The sequence below is a fragment of the Natrix helvetica genome, assembly GCF_964273705.1.
Source record: "Natrix helvetica genome assembly, chromosome: 3".
NCBI lineage: Eukaryota > Metazoa > Chordata > Lepidosauria > Squamata > Natricidae > Natrix > Natrix helvetica.
In genome coordinates, this window is record NC_138549.1 from 49,573,893 (window position 1) to 49,593,560 (window position 19,668).

Sequence of the window (19,668 nt, forward strand, 5' to 3'; positions counted from 1 at the left end):
GTATTTTGTTATCTTCTCAAATTCTCTCTCTTCTATTCTGCTGTCTCCAGACAGTCACATCCACTATCCAGACTTTTTTGTCTTTCTTAATGACAATTGTTAAAAATAATAATAATAATCATCATCATCATCATTATTATTATTATTATTGTTGTTGTTGTTGTTGTTGTTGTTGTTGTTACTGTTGTTGTTGTTGTTATTATCCTGTGCTAAGCATATTGGGCTACAAGCAAAGTGCACAATTTTCAGTCAGCAACTACGGTCTCTGCATCTTTCCATTTAAGGCTGATGTTTTCAAAGTTGGTTTTTCAGATCTTCCTGAAATGTTTGGTGCCAGGTTTTTTGTTGTTGTTTGGCCTTCCTCTTTTTCTCCATCTGATGGTATCCAATTGATTGCAGTCTTTGCTGGACATTGCTCACAAATGGGGAGCATGTGTCTATCAAAATGCATTCTGTGTTCTATCACTATCTCAGAGAGACTTTGGGAATTACCCCCTCAAAATCCCACTGCATTCTTCAATGTGGTGAGGGAGTGAACTACATGGGATGAAATAATATCCTGTGTAAGAAAATTGCAGGGGCAAGGGCGTCAGGCTTGCAACCCAGTGTCATGAAAATTCTTGCAACAAAAACTATAAGTGAAATCCTGACCCAACACATTCAGTTCCAAGTTTAATTTGAATGTGTTTTTTTGAAACAGAGTTCTAGAATTTGATTCAAATTCTCTGCTAGCATTATGTGCATACCTGTGAGCACTGATAAAAGCATCTTTGAAAATAATGAATGTTTTCCTATTACCTGCATGGCAATTACTACATATAGGGAATATACGTATCTGTGCCACTAGTTTCCCTCAAAATATAGCACAATGGAAAGCAGAGATTCTTCTACGGCTTAACCTGAAGAAGCCACAGAGGGAAAAGGTGTTCTTTGAAGTATAAACTGTAGTCTTTGCCTACTGATTCAATAGGATCTAGTACAGGGGTGGGTTCTGGCAGTCACTACTGCTGGTTTGCTCATGGGCATGCCATGTGCGCTTCACATGCATGTGTGCGCTCAACAATAAAAATTGTTCTGCGCATGCGCAGAAGCAAAAAACAAGACAGCGGGGCCTATGGCACCACCTGGAGAACCAGTTCAGGGGCTTGGCAGGCCTGGGTTGCTGCAGGTTCCAGCGACCCAGACCACCCAACCACTACCAGTTCAGCCGAACCGGTAGGAACCCACCACTGATCCAATAGGATTAAAACGTTTAAACATAGGGTTTGAGCTGTCAAAGCAATTTGAAAAGACAGACATTTGAACTGTATCCAGGCATAGACATTTTGATAGCATTAAGATAACTTGCTATTTAAAGAGGAATGCAAATAATATCACAGGATCAGTGTTTTCTATATAACTTGTCATATATTCCATTTTATAACATTCAGAGTCTGCAATACACCACATAGTTTGATCCAAACTACAATACAATATTTGCTTAGTGCTACAGTATTAAGATATTACAAATACGATAAGTAAAAATTTGTTATGGATCATATACCTAAGGATAAAATATATGCAGCATTTATAGAAGCAAAGGAAAATTAAAAGAAATTATAGATTCTTAGCCTGGATTCATTATATTTTTCAACAGCTTAATTTCTGAATATTCAATTCATTATATAAAATGTTGCACCTTGTAAATAAAGAAAAATACATGCTCTGAACCATCAGATCACCACACCTGTATCTCAAGCATAGCTTGCAATTCTTTTTCTTGCTTTTCCCTCAGTTTGCGTTCTTCTTCAGCTCTTTTTCTTATTTCATCTTCTGCTTTTCTTTCTGTTAATTCCTCTTCCAATTTCCTTTTCTCTTCTCCATTACGATCCTTATTTTCCAATATCCTCTCTTCCTCTGCTTTTCTTTTCAGCTCTTCTTTTTCTAGCCTTCAAAACACCACAATATATTGTTGTAGTACATTTATGTTCTTTTCTATTAAATATTTATATCATTAAGAACTGGCTCCAAATAACAAGGTAATAGAACTTGAAGAAGATAAAGAGAAATGTTGTATATTTCTAATTAAATAGATGATGCATATACTCTTAACTTGCACATGTCAGCCTCATAACTAAGAGCTTATAGTTATTATAGTTATTATACCTTATAGTTATTATACCTTTCAAGATTTTGTCTTTCTTGCCTTTCCTTTTCTTGTTCTTTCTGAAGCCGAGCCTGACGTCTCTTCTCTGCTAGAATTCTAGTTGCTTCTTCAGCATCAGTAGTCCCTGCTACATGTTTCCCTAAAAAATGTTCTTGAAGTGAATATTAGTCTGTAGGCAGGAAACAAGTTATGTGCAGTAGAAAGGCACACAATATTACTCTGATGGCTGAATTTTATAGTCAATGAAACTACAGAAATATGTGTTATTATAATATTTATAAATACGTATTCTTGATTTTAATTAATGTTAATCCCCTCAATGCTATCTTCATAGTTTACCTTCTTTAACAGGATTCTGTGAATAATTTCTAAGGGATACAATATAAAATCATTGTTGATGGTAAAGTTTAAATTAACACCCCCTCCCCCCGAATATTAGTGACAGAACTAATCATGTAAAATAATAGTCAGCTGAACTAATGTATAACAAAGAATTGTTTTAGAAGCAAAAGCAAATGGGAGGCGAGGCTGATATTACGGCGACATGATGCATCTCCAAGGGGCTCCGTGGAATCATGCCAAATTCCTGCTAGGAGGTTCCAAGGGACCCAAATCATCCTGGAGGGGTGATGAAGACAGAGAGGACACTCGTCGATCACAAGGAGACTGCAAACTCCTTGTTTGATTTGGAGGAAGCTCTCAATCCAGCAGGAAGAAAAAGATTGCCATTGTGTGCCTTACCAGAGCTGTGATAGCCTACCGATGAAGCAAGCATAGAATCTGAGGAACAGTGTGATCTATCTGAATGAGATTTTTCCAACTCCTGTTGTAGAACTTGCCCTTTTAAAGTAAGCCTGGGTGAAAGTGGGACTCAAAGAAGAGGAGGTGGAAATGTTTGTTTTCCACCCAAGAATAGTGGCGAGAAAACCTGAGGTAACTAAAAATGAACAATGGATGCAGATAATAGAAGAGAAATCAGAACAAACAGAGAAGAGTAATTACGTTAGAGATGGATAAAGCTGAATACTTCTTGAAGTTCCAGAACATTGAGGACGAAAAAGGGGAAAACTTTTCAGAGATAATGGCAGAATTGTTGGTGATGCCTCAAAGCTCAACCATACAGGCTCATAAATCATCAGAAGGAAAATTCAAAAAGGAAGGAAAAATAAAATAGTTCCTTGTTGTTTCCCAGCTTCTATTTACTTTATCTGTTTATATACTTGCTGGGATGTACGAAGCAGGAGATACTTGCTGGGATGTATGAAATATTTAGAGTATATACAAGATATGCGTCAAGAAATAAACTTCCTGGAAATTCCTTCCAAATAAACATATGAGATTTACTAAGAAGGCATTAAGAACAGAGATACTTCAAAGAGCAAAATATAACCTATTGAACTACAAAGAAAGAAATAATAGTTCTGAAACAGATCCCCGAAAGAATAAAATACACGAGAAAACAATACCAATTTCTGACAAGACAATTAATTAAGCATGAAGTAGATTTTAGAGGGCTGGTACCTGAGGGAATACTGGTGACATGAATGAATCAGGCATAGATTCGATACTATAGAGAAAGCAGAGCAATTTTATGATGAGCAATTTGGTCAGTGACGTGCAGTCAGGTGAGGCAAGTGAAGCACAGCCTCACCTCTCAACATGAAAAGAAAAAAAATGTCAAAGGAAAAAATAAATTAAATGCTTGCATTTATCTACTGATCTGTACCATAAAGTTATTTTCCATTTAACTTCACCAGTTTTACATTATTTGGTATTAAAATTGCAGAATTTTCACATTTACCGTTCAACTAGTCAGGCGAGAGTTTGCGGTGAGGTTGCAGCGACCTCAGCCTCTCAGGCGAGAGCTGAGGTTAGGATGAGCTAGCTGCTGCCTCACCGTGGATGACTCTGCTTAACTGTTTAAAAAAGCCTCTAAAAAGCGCCCTCTACTATGAGGCAGAAGAACTGCATGCCTCACTTAGTCTGACTTTTTAAGCATTTTATGATCGCTCAGCATGAGCAGAGTTAAGCAGAGGCTTAAAAGCCTAAAAATACTAGGTAAGGCACGCAGTTCTCCTGCCTCATAGTAGAGGGCGCTCGTTGTTCCTGTGACTCAGCGGCAGCAGAGTGACAACCATTCCACTAAGGCGTGGCCACGCCCCCATACCAGTACGCTCCTCTAACCCGCAGCCCATTTGCAAGGCACTTCTCAAAGAGAAGGAAGCGAGGACGGGGCTTCTTCAGAGGACCCGAGGCAAGAGCAGAGTTGAAGTCCTCTCTGAAGCAGCTGGAAAAGATATGTGTGGGTCAGAGGGAGGGGGAGGAATTCAAACTTCATCCTGATGGTGCTATGCGGACCTTTGGGCAAAGGCTGGAGGGAAGGACCCTGGCTCGCTTGTACTCTGCCTCCCCAAGTGTAGTTTGATTGCAGGCAGAGCCATGTTGCCTTTTCAAACCTGTAATCAGTGAAGCTGGGCTGGATTTTTACATAGTGGATCCTTCTGGGGCTGGGGCAAAGTGTGTGTGCTACAGCATGGCTCTTTTCCTGGCTTCCTGCCTCCTCCTGTGGTCTCCTCAGTGCTCGCTGGTGCTCTCCCTCACCAAGTGCAGTGACTTCCTCCCCAAGCCCCCGTCCATTTCTCTCTCTCTCACACACACACAGCTGGATAAAACTATATAAAAATCCAGCCCAGCTTCACTGATTACAAGTTTGAAAAGGCAACGTGGCTCCGCCTGCAATTAAGCTACACTTGAGGAGGGAGAGCACAAGTGAGCACTGAGGAGACCACAGGAGGAGGCAGGAAACCAGGCAAAGAGCCATGCTGTAGCACACACACTTTCCCCCAGCCTCTTTCTTTTGGAAGGCTCAGATTGGCTTCCCTCCGGCTTCTCTGCCTCTCCTCTCACCCCAGCCTGCCAGCAGGAGATGAGTGGGTGGGCTTTATTGCATTCCAGGCATTTCCCACCCAGAATGCATTTGCAATGGGGGAGGTATTTGGGAAGGCAGTGGGGGAATGGGGTGGTGGTGGCAGAGGAGCTGCTTTCAAGCCATTGGAAAAGATATCCAACGTGTGTGTGTGTGTGTGTGTGTGTGTGTGTGTGTGTGTGTTTGAGAGTGAATGAGTGAGAGAGGGAAGGGGGTAGGAGAAATAGTCCAATCCAACTTCTCTCTGTGTTTGTGTGTGTGTGTGTGTTTGAGAGAGGGGGGAGGGAGGGAGAGAGGGAGGAAGGAGGGGAAGGGAGAAGAAAAAGAAAAAGAAAGAAGGAAACTTCTTTCGCAAAGGAGAAAAACAAATGCTGTCGCTTTAAATCAGAACTGAGCATGCCTGGCTATGGAATTCTGGGAGTTGAAGTCCACAAGTCTTAATAATTTTAAATTGAAAAGGTGCAGGAATGAACAAATTGGTTATATGGTTTTATGTTTTTGAAGTTTTGGGGTTTGTGCAATATGAGGATTGTGTTTCTAAAAAGCTTGTGAATGGAGCCAAACTTTCTCTAGGGTCATTATCGCATTATCTCTATCTGGCAGGCATGTGAAATGAGCCTCAGGCAGGTTTCTTTGTTAGCACACAGAAAGAAAAACAGCACAGCAATTTAGGGCTAGAAGGCTACTAGGAGGTCATCTAATACAACCCCCTGCTGCAGCAGGAAATCTTACATTGTATGGATTATTTTGGTGCCTCTAACAGAGAGGAAAATTGCCAGAAAGGAGAAATAGTTTACTAGGACAAGGCTGCCATGCAGAGGAAGGCACAGATAATCCTTGACTTATGACTACAATTGAACCCAAAATTTTGGTTGCTAAGCAAGAGCGTTGTTAAGTGAGCTTCACCACATTTTACCCAATCCATGACAGAATTAAAGAAAAGAGCAGAATGAAAAAGTGCAAAGATAAAAGAACAGAGAGAAATAAGAGCAACTAGAATAACAAGACCTATCTACAAATGACACTATGGAAGATGAAATCAAACTGCTGTCAATCAATATAAATAGATTGAATTCTCCTATGAAAAGGAAAATGACTTTTTAACAAATTATAAAAGCTAAAAATAGATCTTATTTGTCTCCAAGAGGTCCACATCAAAAAACAACATAATAAATTATTGGAATATCCTAAGATTGGGAAATTATACTCCTCATTAGCACAGCAAAAGAGAAGAGGTGTGGCCCTATATCAGTGATGGTGAACCTTTTTTGGCTCGCATGCCAAAAGCGGGGGGAGAACAGAGGGGGTCATGCGCGGGCATACCACACCCATAAGGCTATGTGCATGGTCCCAGCATGCATGCACGCACGACCAGTGCTCCCCCCTTTTTGGCATGCTTTCTTTGCCCTCACCAGGCTCTAAAGACTTTATAGGAACATGCCCGGGCAAAACCAGCCTCCCCTGCACCCACATGGAGGCCCTCCGGAGCCTTCAGGAGGCTTCCTTGAAGGCTCCAGAGGGAAAAAACAACCCTATGAGCAAACTGGAAGTGACTTCCAGTTTGCTTGTAGGGTCGTTTTTTGCCTTCCAAAGCCTTCAGGGAAGCATCCGGAAGGCTCCGGAGGGCTAAAACTGGCCCTAGGAGCAAACCGGTTTGCCCGTAGGGCCGGTTTTTCGTGGTCTGGAGGCTTCAAGGATGCTTCCGGAGGATGAAAAATGGCCTCAAAAGAAGGCTGAAGTCAACTGGCCAGCATGCACTGGCCAGCTGACAGGGCAACGCCTCATGTGCCCTGACAAATGGCTCTGCATGCCACCTGTGGCACGCATGCCATAGGTTCACCATCACGGCCCTATATATTAAAGAAACAATAAAAGCAAAACAAATTTTTGCAGATGAAGAGGGGAGAATCTTGATGGTGGAGGAAACTATAAGCAAATACTTTTGGTAGCAACATATGCACCAAATAATAAACAAGAATTTTTTTATGACAAATTACAAAAGAAAATTACAGGATTGGAATATGAAAATATGTGTGTGATAGGAGATTTTAACGCAATCGTGGACACAGAATTTGATTATAACAGCAGTAAAGCAAGTAAAAAAGCTAGAAATATGCTTCCAAAAACTTTCTTTAAAATGGTAGAAGAAACAGGTATCCAAGATGTATGGAAAGAGATGAATCCTAAAAGAAATCAATACTCATTTTATTCAAATACACATATGTCTTGGTCAAGAATAGATATGATATGGATGTCATCGGAGTTAAGGTCATAAGTGCAAGAAATAGATATAGAAGCAAGCACTTGGGCAGATCATAATCCAATTGCAGTTAAGTGGAAAGGACAAAAGAGAAAATGGAGATGGACATTGAAACCAATCAATATTAAAAGATAAGGAATTTATACGAAGTATGGAAAAAGAAATGGACTTTTTTTCCAAAGAGAATAGGAAAGAAGAAACCACATTACAAAATGTATGGGACACTGCTAAGACATATATTCGTGGATTAGCTATAACATGTACAGGGAAAAAACAAGAAAAAGAAACAAAATCTAAAGGCGTTAGTAGAAGAACAAAAGAGAGTGGAATTAGAATTATAGAAAGAACCAAGCAAATAAGACTTTAAAAAATCAAATGAAACTAATAAAACATAAAATGAAACTACTAGATAAAGAAGAATTGGCACCAAAAAAAAAAAAAATGCTAAACAGAATTTCTTTGAAAATGCGAATAAACCAGGAAGATGGTTGGCATATAAATTGAAAACAGAAAAAGAGAAGAAACCGATACATAGATTGGTAAATGAGAAAGGAACTTTACATTTCCAAAATGAGGACAAAATAATAATAATAATGACTATTATGCAAAGCTGTATGCGTGAGAGAAAGTTTCAGAAAAGAAAACTAAACAATATTTGGAAAAAGCAGAATTACCCAAAGAACCAGAAACAGTGAAAGCTATGTTAAATGAACGAATATCAATGATGGAATTGTGAGAAGCGATTAAAAGACAAAAGAGCAATAAAACACCAGAACCAGATGGGCTACTGGTAGAATTTTATAAATATTCACAACATAATTTACAGGTGAAACTCGAAAAATTAGAATATCATGCAAAAGTTCATTTATTTCTGTAATGCAACTTAAAAGGTAAAACTAATATATGAGATAGACTCATTACATGCAAAGCAAGATAGTTCAAGCCATGATTTGTCATAATTGTGATGATTATGGCTTACAGCTCATGAAAACCCCAAATCCACAATCTCAGAAAATTAGAATATTGTGAAAAGGTGCAATATTCTAGGCTCAAAGTATCCCACTCTAATCAGCTAATTAAGCCATAACACCTGCAAAAGGTTCCTCAGACTTTAAATGGTCTCTCAGTCTGGTTCAGTAGGAATCACAATCATGGGAAAGACTGCTGTCCTGACAGTTGTGCAGAAAACCATCATTGACACCCTCCATAAAGAGGGAAAGCCTCAAAAGGTAATTGCAAAAGAAGTTGGATGTTCCCAAAGTGCTGTATCAAAGCACATTAATAGAAAGCTATGTGGAAGGGAATAGTGTGGAAGAAAAAGGTGCACAAGCAGCAGGGATGACCGCAACCTGGAGAAGATTGTCAGGAAAAGGCCATTCAAAAGTGTTGGGGACTTTCACAAGGAGTGGACTGAGGCTGGAGTCAGTGCATCAAGAGCCACCACACACAAACGGATCCTGGACATGGGCTTCAAATGTCGTATTCCTCTTGTCAAGTTGCTCCTGAACAACGAATGACGTCAGAAGAGTCTTATCTGGGCTAAAGAAAAACAGACCTGGTCTGTTGCTCAGTGGTTCAAAATCCTCTTTTCTGATGAGAGCAACTTTTGCATCTCATTTGGAAACCAAGGACCCAGAGTATGGAGGAAGAATGGAGAGGCACACACTGCAAGATGCTTGAAATCCAGTGTGAAGTTTCCACAGTCTGTGTTAATTTGGGGAGCCATGTCATCTGCTGGTGTTGGTCCACTGTGCAGGGTCAACGCAGCCGTCTACCAGGAGATTTTGGAGCACTTCATGCTTCCTTCAGCAGACGAGCTTTATGGGGATGCTGACTTCATTTTCCAGCAGAACTTGGCACCTGCCCACACTGCCAAAAGCACCAAAACCATGGGATTACTGTGCTTGACTGGCCAGCAAACTCACCTGACCTGAACCCCATAGAGAATCTATGGGGCATTGCCAAGAGAAAGATGCGAGACATGAGACCGAACAATGCAGAAGAGCTGAAGGCCACTATTGAAGCATCCTGGTCTTCCATAACACCTCAGCAGTGCCACAGGTTGATAGCTTCCATGCCACGCCGCATTGAGGCAGCAATTGCTGAAAAAGGGGCCCAGACCAAGTATTGAGTAAATATGCATGCTTGTACTTTTCAGAGGTCCGATATTATTTTATGTACAATCCTTGTTTTATTGATTTCATGTAATATTCTAATTTTCTGAGATTGTAGAGTTGGGGTTTTCATGCCATAATCATCACAATTATGACAAATCACAGCTTGAACTATCTTGCTTTCCATGTAATGAGTCTATCTCATATATTAGTTTCACCTTTTAAGTTGCATTACTGAAATAAATGAACTTTTGCACAATATTCTAATTTTTTGAGTTTCACCTGTAGGCCCATCAATGTTGAAAGTTTATAATGAAGTATTGATTCATGCAAAAGTACCACATTCATGGATGGAAGCAAATATTATTCTGATTCCGAAAGAAGACTCAGACGGTATAGGGTTTCCTGCCTAGGCAGGGGGTTGGACTAGAAGACCCCCAAGGTCCCTTCCAACTCTGCTATTGTATTGTATTTAATACAGATAAAAATAATAATAGCTCATATCTTTATTGAATGCTAACTATAAAATATATGCTTCAATAATGGCAGGGAGACGAAAAAGGTTTCTAAATGAATTTATACATCCAGATCAAAATGGCTTCTTGCCTAAGAGACAGATTAAAAACAATGTAAGAATTATTTTAAATACATTGGAATATAACGAAGCACATCCTGGAAAACAAATGGCATTGATCTTCTTAGATGCGCAGAAAGCATTTGACAACAAAAATTGGCAATTTATGCTGATAAAACTAAAATATATGGACTTTGGTGAGAGGTTTATTAACATGATAAAGACAATATACCATAAATAAACGGCAAAGGTGATGGTAAATGGAGATACGACAGAGAATTTTAATATTAAAAAGGCACAAAACAAAGATGTCCACTATCTCCTTTACTATTTATATTGACATTGAAAGTGTTAAATAGAAATGTTAGACAAGATATAGAAATTAAAAGTATGGAAATAAAAAAGGAACAATACAAATTACAGGCATTCATAAATGATTTGGTTTTTATCTCGGAAGACCCACAAGAAAATGGACTTAAATTAATTAGGAAAATAGAAGAATATGGTGAAGTTGCAGGAAAATAAAGAAAGAAAAAAACAAAATAATAGCTAAAAATGTTACAGACACACAGAAAAAAGAACTAACAAGGAAAATAGATATACAGATAGTTAAGAAAGTTAAATATTTAGGAATTTATTTAATGGCAAGGTATGTAACGATTAAAGAAGACTATTATAAATTGGCACAACAAATTAAAATGGATTTGGAGAAGTGGAAAAATTTGCAATTGTCATTGATGGGAAGAATAGCTACTATAAAAATGAGTATCTTGCCAAGATTACTATAATTATTGCAAACAATACCAATAAAACTGGGGAAGGGAAATACTTTGAAGAATTAAATAAAACAATATTAAAATATATTTGGCAAGGGAAAAAAGCAAGGGTAAGCTTGAAAATGTTGCAAGATTCTAAAAAGAGAGGTGGTTTTGGGCTACCAGATTGGGAATTATATTATCAGGCCTCGATACTTACTTGGGTGAAGGCTTGGCTTGTGGAACAAAATATTATTGACCTTGGAGGGACATGATCTCAAACTAGGTTGGCATGCTTTTGTATGGTATGGAAAAAACAAAATATATTGCTATTTCCAAAGACACTATATTAGGAATGCATTATTATTAGTATGGGAGAAAATTAGAGAACAACATTATTTGAAAATACCGGTCTGGCTCTCCACAATGGAGGCACTGATTTATCCAAATATTATTGATATAGAGAATGTTACCAGATATAAAAATATGTTAAATGAAAAGGGGGAACTTAAAACTAAACAGGAACTGAGTGATCAAGGGATTGAGATAACATGGTGGTCATATGTGCAGATGCAATCTAGATACAAGAAGGATATTAAAACATACGGTTTAAATAAAGAATTAACAGAATTAGATCAGATATTAACAGAGACAATGAAAAATTAATAAATACATAGCTATGTTAAGTATTAAGATGGAAGATGAACAAGTAAAAGAGACAATGATAGTATGGGCTAAAATTTTGGCTACTTGATTGAGCTGGATCAATGGCAGAAATTATGGGATAGAAACTATAAATTAACAATGTCTATTGCATACAAAAAATATGTATAAAAGGTTTTATAGATGGCATTTCCCGCCCTCATGGTTAGCAAAGATGTTTAAGGATAAATCTGTAAAATGTTGGAAATGCCAGTAGGCAGGCATCTGGTTCATACTATCATATGTGGTGGACATGCCAAAAAGCGAAAAAATATTGGACAAAAATACATACTTGGCTGTAAAAAATGATAAAACAACGTAAAGATTTGAAACTAGAGACATTTTTGTTGGGCATTTTACCGGAGAAATTTAATAAAGTGAATGAATATTTGATTCTTAAGGGTGGCTCAGTGGCTAAGATGCTGAGCTTGTCAATCAGAAAGGTCAGCAGTTTGGTGGTTCGAATCCCTAGCGCCACATAATGGAGTGAGCTCCCGTTACTTCTTCCAGCTTCTGTCAACTTAGCAGTTCGAAAGCATGTTTAAATTTAAGTAGAAAAATAGGAACCATCTTTGGTGGGAAGGTAACAGCATTCCGTGCATCTTCAGCATTTAGTCATGCTGGCCACATGACCACAGAGATGTCTTCGGACAGTGCTGACTCTTCGGCTTTGAAACGGAGATGAGCACCACCCCCTAGAGTCGGGAACGATTAGCACATTGTGTGTGGGGAGCCTTTATCTTATATTTGATTTCACATGTACTAACTGCAGCTAGAATAGTATTTGCATAAGTGGAAAAGTGAAGAGATCCCAACAGATGAAAAAGTGATTTTAAAAAATTCTAGAATGGGCAGAAATGGATAGGCTAACACTTATAATTAGGAAAAGAAAGAAACTGAATATTTTTTAACTTGGGACTTATTTTATCAATGGTTAGCTAACAAATACATGAGCTAGAAACAGGGAAGTATATGGAAGGATCCGTGATAAGGTATGTTAAATTGGTTAAACAAATATTGTTATTATTATTAATAATACTATTATAACTAATACTAATGCAATGAATACTGTTGTAAACACTTTGATTATCATTTATTATAATGATTTGCACCTAGACAACATACTGTTCAATTGAAATTGGATTTTTTGTATATTATAAAATAAAAAAAACTTATAAAAAAAGAAGTAAGGGCAAATAAATGAAAATCTACCTTCAGTGTTCTCAATTTTTCCTATAGAAGATTTTTCAGCTCTAGACTGATTTACAACTTCAGTTGGTGATGCTTTTGTTCTTTGACTAATATTCTCCCGCTGGCTGTCTTTAACCTTTGCTGTTCTTTTTTTAGGACTTTCTTGGTTCAAGTTTGAAGTTGTACGATTTTTCATAGGAGAAGCTGGATATGTTTTATTAGTTTTGGGAGACTGTGGATAAGTCTTTGAGACTGACCTAAAATATAGATTTCATATAATTCAATTTTGCCTTATAAAACAAAATCAAACCAATAATAATTAATCATAGCTGTTTTTCTCAGTCTTTTATAACAGGTTATGAATGAAATATTAAGCTAAAAAATAACACAAGGGAAGATAGAATTGAATTGGTTTTGTTTTGTTTTTTACAAAAAGACAATACAGAATAGATGCAGTCAGTTTATATAAAATGGAATGAAAAACAATTAACTTAAGAACAGATAGCACTTAGCAGCAATAGCACTTAGGCTTATATACCAAGTTATAGTGCTTTATAGCCCTCTCTAAGTGGTTTATAGTGTCAGCATATTGCCCCCAACAATCTGGGTCCTCATTTTACCCACCTCAGAAGGATGGAAGGCTGAGTCAACCTTGAGCCTGGTGAGATTTGAACTGCCAAATAGCAGTCAGCTGGCAGTCAGCAGAAGTAGTCTCTAACCACTACGGCTCATAAATAAAACAATATTACAGTTACAATGTCATGAAACAATTTTGCTGTACCATTACCATTAACATCATTAACAAAAGTAATAATCTAAAGAGATAATGATTGAATTTGTGATAGATATACAATTTTGGGGTTTATATCCATATAGTTATAAAATTTCTTTAACTAATTTGTGCGGGGATGCAGTCTGATAATTAGTTATTTCAGGTGAAAACATTGCTGAATATATTGAAAGTACTGGACATCTAACTTTAACTCAAACAGGTTTGATAAGTGGCAACCATTTAAATCCAAAATGAGCCACAAGATAAAATATTGGATTAATCTTGTAAGCTAGTTTTAGAAGTGTATTGGTATTTTTCTATTAATATATAAAACAGGACTCAGCTCCATTATTAAATAAATACATACAAACACACCCAGTCCTGTTTATCATCTATCATTTATTGATAGCAGCGTTGGAAGAGACCGTGGAGGTCTTCTAGTCTAACCACCTGTTTAACCCTACACTACTTCAGACAAATGGTTATCCAATCTCTTCTTAAAAACCTCCAGTGTTGGAGCATTTACAACTTATGGAGGCAAGTTGCTCCACTGATTAATTGTTCTAACTGTCAGGAAATTTCTCCTTAATTCTAAATTGCTTCTCTCCTTGATTAGTTTTCACCCATTGCTTCTTGTCCTACTCTCAGATGCTTTGGAGAATAGCTTGACTCCCTTTTCTTTGTGGCAGCCCTGAGATATTAGAACACTGCTATCATGTCAACCCTAGTCTTTCTTTTCATCAGACTAGACATACCCAGTTCCAGCAACTGTTCTTTATATGTTTTAGTCTCCAGTCCCCTAATCATCTTTATTGCTCTTCTCTGCACTCTTTCTAGAGCAATGGTTCCCAACCTTTTTTGGCCATGGCCCACCTAAGCATCTTTAAAATCATGTTGCTCCCCCGCTCCCCATATAATTTTTAATTTACTCACAGTGAACTCTACTCATGCAGAGGAAGCCTAAATGTAACTTGGTTTAAACAAGATTCAAATTGCCCCATTAAAAATCAAATTGTTCCCCTGTGGGGCATGGGCCCCACATTGGGAACCACTGTTCTAGAGTCCCAACATCTTTTTTACATTGTAGTGACTAAAATTGGATGGTTGCCATGAAAGAAAGACATATAACATAGCTTTTATAAATGTGTGTATGTATGTATGTATGTATGTATGTATGTATGTATGTATGTATGTAAACAGAGAGGAGAAGGAGGAGAGAAAGAAGATAAAATATAATGTGGGGATGAAGCAAACTGTTTAAAATTTATTCAAAACATCTCTTATCAAAGCTATGTATGCATGTAGTAGCAGTCCTTGATATTTATGTATCAATCTGTTTACATAGTTTTTTAAAGAGTATATTGAAGAAAAAAAATAGGGGGGATCTAAAGAATTTCACAGCTAATTCATACAAACTTGGTACTGAATAAGTCATTTTCTAATTGAAGCACCATGGTCAGCTCTGCAAGTCAGTTCTGAAACTAATTCTAAGTTATATCTGTGTGGTGTCTATAAATGTCAAAAAACCATGTATTTTTACTCTTTAAGGCTAATTTCACATCTATTTATTTATTTATTTATTTATTTCTTAGATTTTTAGACCGCCCCTCTCCCAAAAAGGGACTCGGGGCGGTGTACAGTCAATATAATAAAATCATTCATAATAATTAAATACATTTAAACTACATTTAAGATACATTTGGAGGGGGAAATAGGCTGTACTAAGAAATAAATAATTCTAATCTTAAAACATCACAATTAAAACCCCAAACCCTAAAATAAAATAAATCCCTGGGAGGTAAAACTAAGAAAGTGCCAGGCCAGCTGATTGAAACAGGTGAGTCTTTAACTTTTGCCGGAAGGAACGGAGGTCGGTGGTAGTTCGAATGTCTGGGGGGAGGTCATTCCAGAGGGTTGGGCCCATCACAGAGAAGGATCTACTCCTAGGTGTCGCCCGCTGGCATTGACTAGCAGACGGCACCAGGAGGAGCCCCTCTCTGTGTGAGCGGATAGGTCGCAGGGACGTGTGTGGTAGGATGCGATCCTGCAGGTAACTAGGTCCTCTGCCATGGAGCGCTTTAAAGATGGTGATCAATACCTTGAAACGCACCCGAAAGGCCACAGGTAGCCAGTGCAGCTCGCGCAGGAGAGGTGTTACGTGGGAGTAACGTGTACTTCCCATAATAACCCGCGCGGCTGCGTTCTGAACTAGCTGCAGTCTCCGGATGCGTCCCAAGGGAAGCCCCATGTAGAGGGCATTGCAGTAGTCCAGGCGAGACGTCACCAGCGCATGAGTGACCGTGCGCAGGGCACTCCGGTCCGGGGCGCAATTGGCGCACCAGGCGAACCTGGTGGAACGCCCCCCTTGCCACGGCTGCCACATGGTCCTCCATTGACAGCCGGGCATCAAGGAGGACGCCCAAATTGCGCGCCCGCTCCACAGGGGACAATTGTTCGCCCCCTATGGCCAGCGATGGAGTCAGCTGGCTGAACCGAGGTGCCGGTAACCACAGCCACTCGGTCTTGGAGGGGTTGAGTTTGAGTCTGTTGTCCCCCATCCAGACCCCGACGGCTTCCAAACACCGGGACATCACTTCGACAGCCTCGTTGGGGTGGTTTGGGGTTGAAATATACAGCTGAGTATCATCAGCGTAAAGATGGTACTCAACCCCAAAACCACGGATGATCTCACCCAGCGGCTTCACATATGCGTTGAACAGGAGAGGCGAGAGAACCGACCCCTGTGGCACCCCACAAGTGAGTGGCCTCAGGGACGATCTCTGCCCCCCTGTCAACACACATTGCTTCCGGTCGGAGAGGTAGGAGCCGAACCACCGCAAAACGGTGCCTCCGACTCCCATCCCCTCCAACCGGCGCAATAGGATACCATGGTCGATGGTATCAAAAGCCGCCGAGAGATCTAATAGGACCAGGATAGAGGAGCAACCCCTATCTCTGGCCCTCCAGAGATCATCAACCAACGCGACCAAGGCTGTCTCGGTGCTGTGCCCGGGTCGGAAGCCGGACTGGCGTGGGTCTAGATAGTCGGATTCGTCTAGGTGTCGTGGGAGCTGCTGCGCCACCACATTCTCGACAACCTTCGCCAAGAAGGGGAGGTTGGAGACTGGACGATAGTTAGCTAGCTCCATTGGGTCGAGCGCAGGCCTCTTGAGCAAGGGTCTCACCACCGCCTCTTTCAAGGCGGTTGGTAAGTATCCCTCACTCAGTGAGGCGCTCACCAGGCCCAGGAGCCGGCCTCGTGTCACCTCCCAGGCTGCCAGTACCAGCCAGGAGGGGCACGGGTCCGTTAAACAAGTGGTGGGTCGCAGCCGTCCACGCAGCCTGTCCAAATCCTCGAGGGCAACAGAGTCAAACTCCTCCCAGAATGGTCTCTCAAGACTCGCTGTTGGCGGCTCGTCTGGTCCACTGACGGAGGTCCACCCGCTCCGGATCTGATCGATTTTGTCCTGAAGATATTCCCCAAACTCCTCTGCTCTACCCTGTAAGGGTGTCTCCCGCGCCCCCTGCGATAAAAGGGAGCGAGTCACCCTAAACAGGGCGGCAGGGCGGTTATCCGCGGACGCAATAAGAGCGGCGCAATGTCTACGTTTGGCCGCTCTTATTGCCACAAGGTAAGTCCGCAAATAGGCTCTTACCTGTGTTCGGTCAGATTCGGAGCGCGAGGATCTCCACCTGCTCTCTAGACGTCTCCTGTGGCGCTTCATCACCCTGAGCTCCTCAGTAAACCAAGGAGCCCGGGTGGGTCGATGCCGCAGGAGAGGTCGCAAAGGCGCAACCCGGTCCAAGGCCCCAGTCGTCGCCCTATTCCAGGCAGTCACTAGGTCCTCGGAACGGGAGCGGGACAAGGCTACAGGTATTGGCCCAAGCTCCGTCAGGAATCTATCAGATTCCATCAGGTGCCTGGGGCGGTACCAGTTTATAGAGTCTGGTTCCGCCTCCTCGCAGTGGGGGATAGCGCCAGGGAAGTCCAGCCGGAGGGATGAGTGGTCTGACCATGACAGGGGCGTGATAACTAAATCCCCTATTCCCAGATCACTCGTCCACTGTTCAGATACAAAAATGAGGTCCAGTGTGTGGCCCCCTTCGTGAGTGGGGCCCTGCACTAATTGGGTCAGGTCCATGGCCGTCATGGAAGCCATGAACTCCCGAGCCACCTCGGAAGCCGCTCCCATTGACGGCAAGTTGAAGTCCCCCATGACCAAAAGTCTGGGAGTCTCAACTGCCGTCGCTGAGATTAGCTCGAGGAGCTCGGGCAGGGCTGCTGATGCATAGCGAGGAGCCAAGTATACAATCAGCAAGCCCCACTGCCTCCCTGGGCCCCAGCTCACACCAAGGGACTCACACCCGGGTATCTGAGGAACAGTGAACTCCCTCGGCTCTAAACATTCCCGCATAACCACCGCCACCCCACCACCCTTACCCAGGGCCCGAGGCTGATGGAATGCTCGAAAACCCGGTGGGCACATTTCCACGAGGGGTAAACCACCCTCGTGGACCAATCTATACATTTATGCTTCTATGTAGTCTCTTCAATATAGTATAGCATAATTCAAAGTTATCTTCTTATAATGGGATTAGTTGCAGTAATATAATTATAAGCATAATTAGGGAAGAAACCTGTGCACACAATAACCACTTCAGGAGTTTGGTACAGATCCCAAATACCTAGGTTTGGTCCAAGCAGGCTTTTGGCATGTAGAGAATGGGGAAAAGGCAATGTTATATGTGATAATAGCTAAAGAGGAAGGAGGAAAACAGGACAGGAAAATCAGGAGCAAGAGTGAACCACTGCTGTGTCCATGAATGAAAGAAGCAAATGTCCAACATATCTCTTACCCTTCTCATATTATTTCTACCATTTTCCTTTCTTCACTTTAATCACAACCATGTGTCATTTCTGAATTTAAGTTAAGGATCTCTTAACACAATACAAGTAAGAATCCTATAGTTGAAAGATGCCATTAATAGAGGTGATTGTCTTCTGTCTATTCAAAGATGCAATTTCACTTTATCTCCATTGTTAGTTTAATTTCAGTGCTTATATTTCTCTTCTGATGATGTATCTTTTTTACTTACCGCACCTTGAAGGAGAGGAAGTTGTTGACAAAATTGACATCTATCTCCTGAGAAATTTAGCTCTAAACCTAACTTCTCTACTCCTTTGCCTTTACACATTGGCACACCTACCTTGTATATTTTGCAGTGTGCATTCAAACAAAATCACGAGCAAGTTAACAAGCTACCACCTTTCTGATGAAATTACATATAAAAAGGCTTACTAAGGGAGGAAAGCACACTGAGATGAAAACATTGAGTTACATTTTTTTGTAATAGTCTTTTATAATGGGGCCAATAAGGCTAATGCTGTCCTACAAAATTAGGTTATTATGCTCACTTAACAGCATGGCTTCAGTCATGAGTATGCATGAGAGCAAGGATACAAGATGATGAGAAAGTAATCAATAATTTCACATTTTGGGAGACAAGAGCAAGGTTGAGAGATTGATTAAAGCAATTACTGACATAAGAAGAAAATAAAAGAAGGTATTATTTTAAATATAATTGCTACAGCCAATGTCATTCTCAAGAAGGAAAATTTGACTTCTATCAGGTGGAATGGTGTGGAAGACCCTTGTTAAGCAAGGTGACTAAATACTTTTGGGAGTCAGGACATTCTTACTGGCAAACTCTAGATGTTACCTCATCTAATTTGGCTTGCATTTGTAGAGCCAAAACTAGAAATAGCACTTGCATCTGTTTAATACTGCTGCTATTCTCTTAGTATAAATCTATTAAATATAAACCTGGACAACAAGGATGCAGATCATTTCTGCAGAGAATTTTGTTTTTACTCTGCATGATTAAAAACAACACACTAAAATAAAAACTGAGTACATTTAAGCTTACTCAGAGAACAATGAGAATTTGCAAAACATTCTTACTTTGGAGTTGTGGGTGAAGCTGATTGTTTAGATACAGCTGCTGAAGATTCATATTTTTTAAAAGGAGATCCAAAACCAGATGTGACAGGTGTTGATTGTTTCTTTTTCTTCTCATTCTTAAAAAAGATAATATAATTTGATAATCTAAGAACTACAATTATTCAGTATGTATATGTTGATGCAAACACAAACTTGGGCCACAAGAATGCAGATCATTTCTGCAGAGAAAAATATGTTTTCTCTGCAGATACACTAAAATAAAAAC

At 40.2% G+C, this 19,668-nt stretch overlaps 1 protein-coding gene across 10 annotated transcripts in view; it reads right to left on the reverse strand.

Annotated features, from left to right (window-relative positions):
* MAP7D2 (MAP7 domain containing 2) overlaps positions 1–19,668 on the reverse strand; it is a 108,029-nt gene that overhangs the window by 44,968 nt on the left and 43,393 nt on the right. For all 10 annotated transcript variants that reach the window (XM_081947965.1, XM_081947960.1, XM_081947957.1 and 7 more), the window contains 4 exons: positions 19,404–19,519; positions 12,690–12,925; positions 2,162–2,285; positions 1,727–1,928 (listed from right to left, as the gene is read on the reverse strand). In XM_081947965.1, coding sequence (XP_081804091.1) covers positions 1,727–1,928; positions 2,162–2,285; positions 12,690–12,925; positions 19,404–19,519 — 678 coding nt within the window. The remainder of the gene's footprint in view (positions 1–1,726; positions 1,929–2,161; positions 2,286–12,689; positions 12,926–19,403; positions 19,520–19,668) is intronic.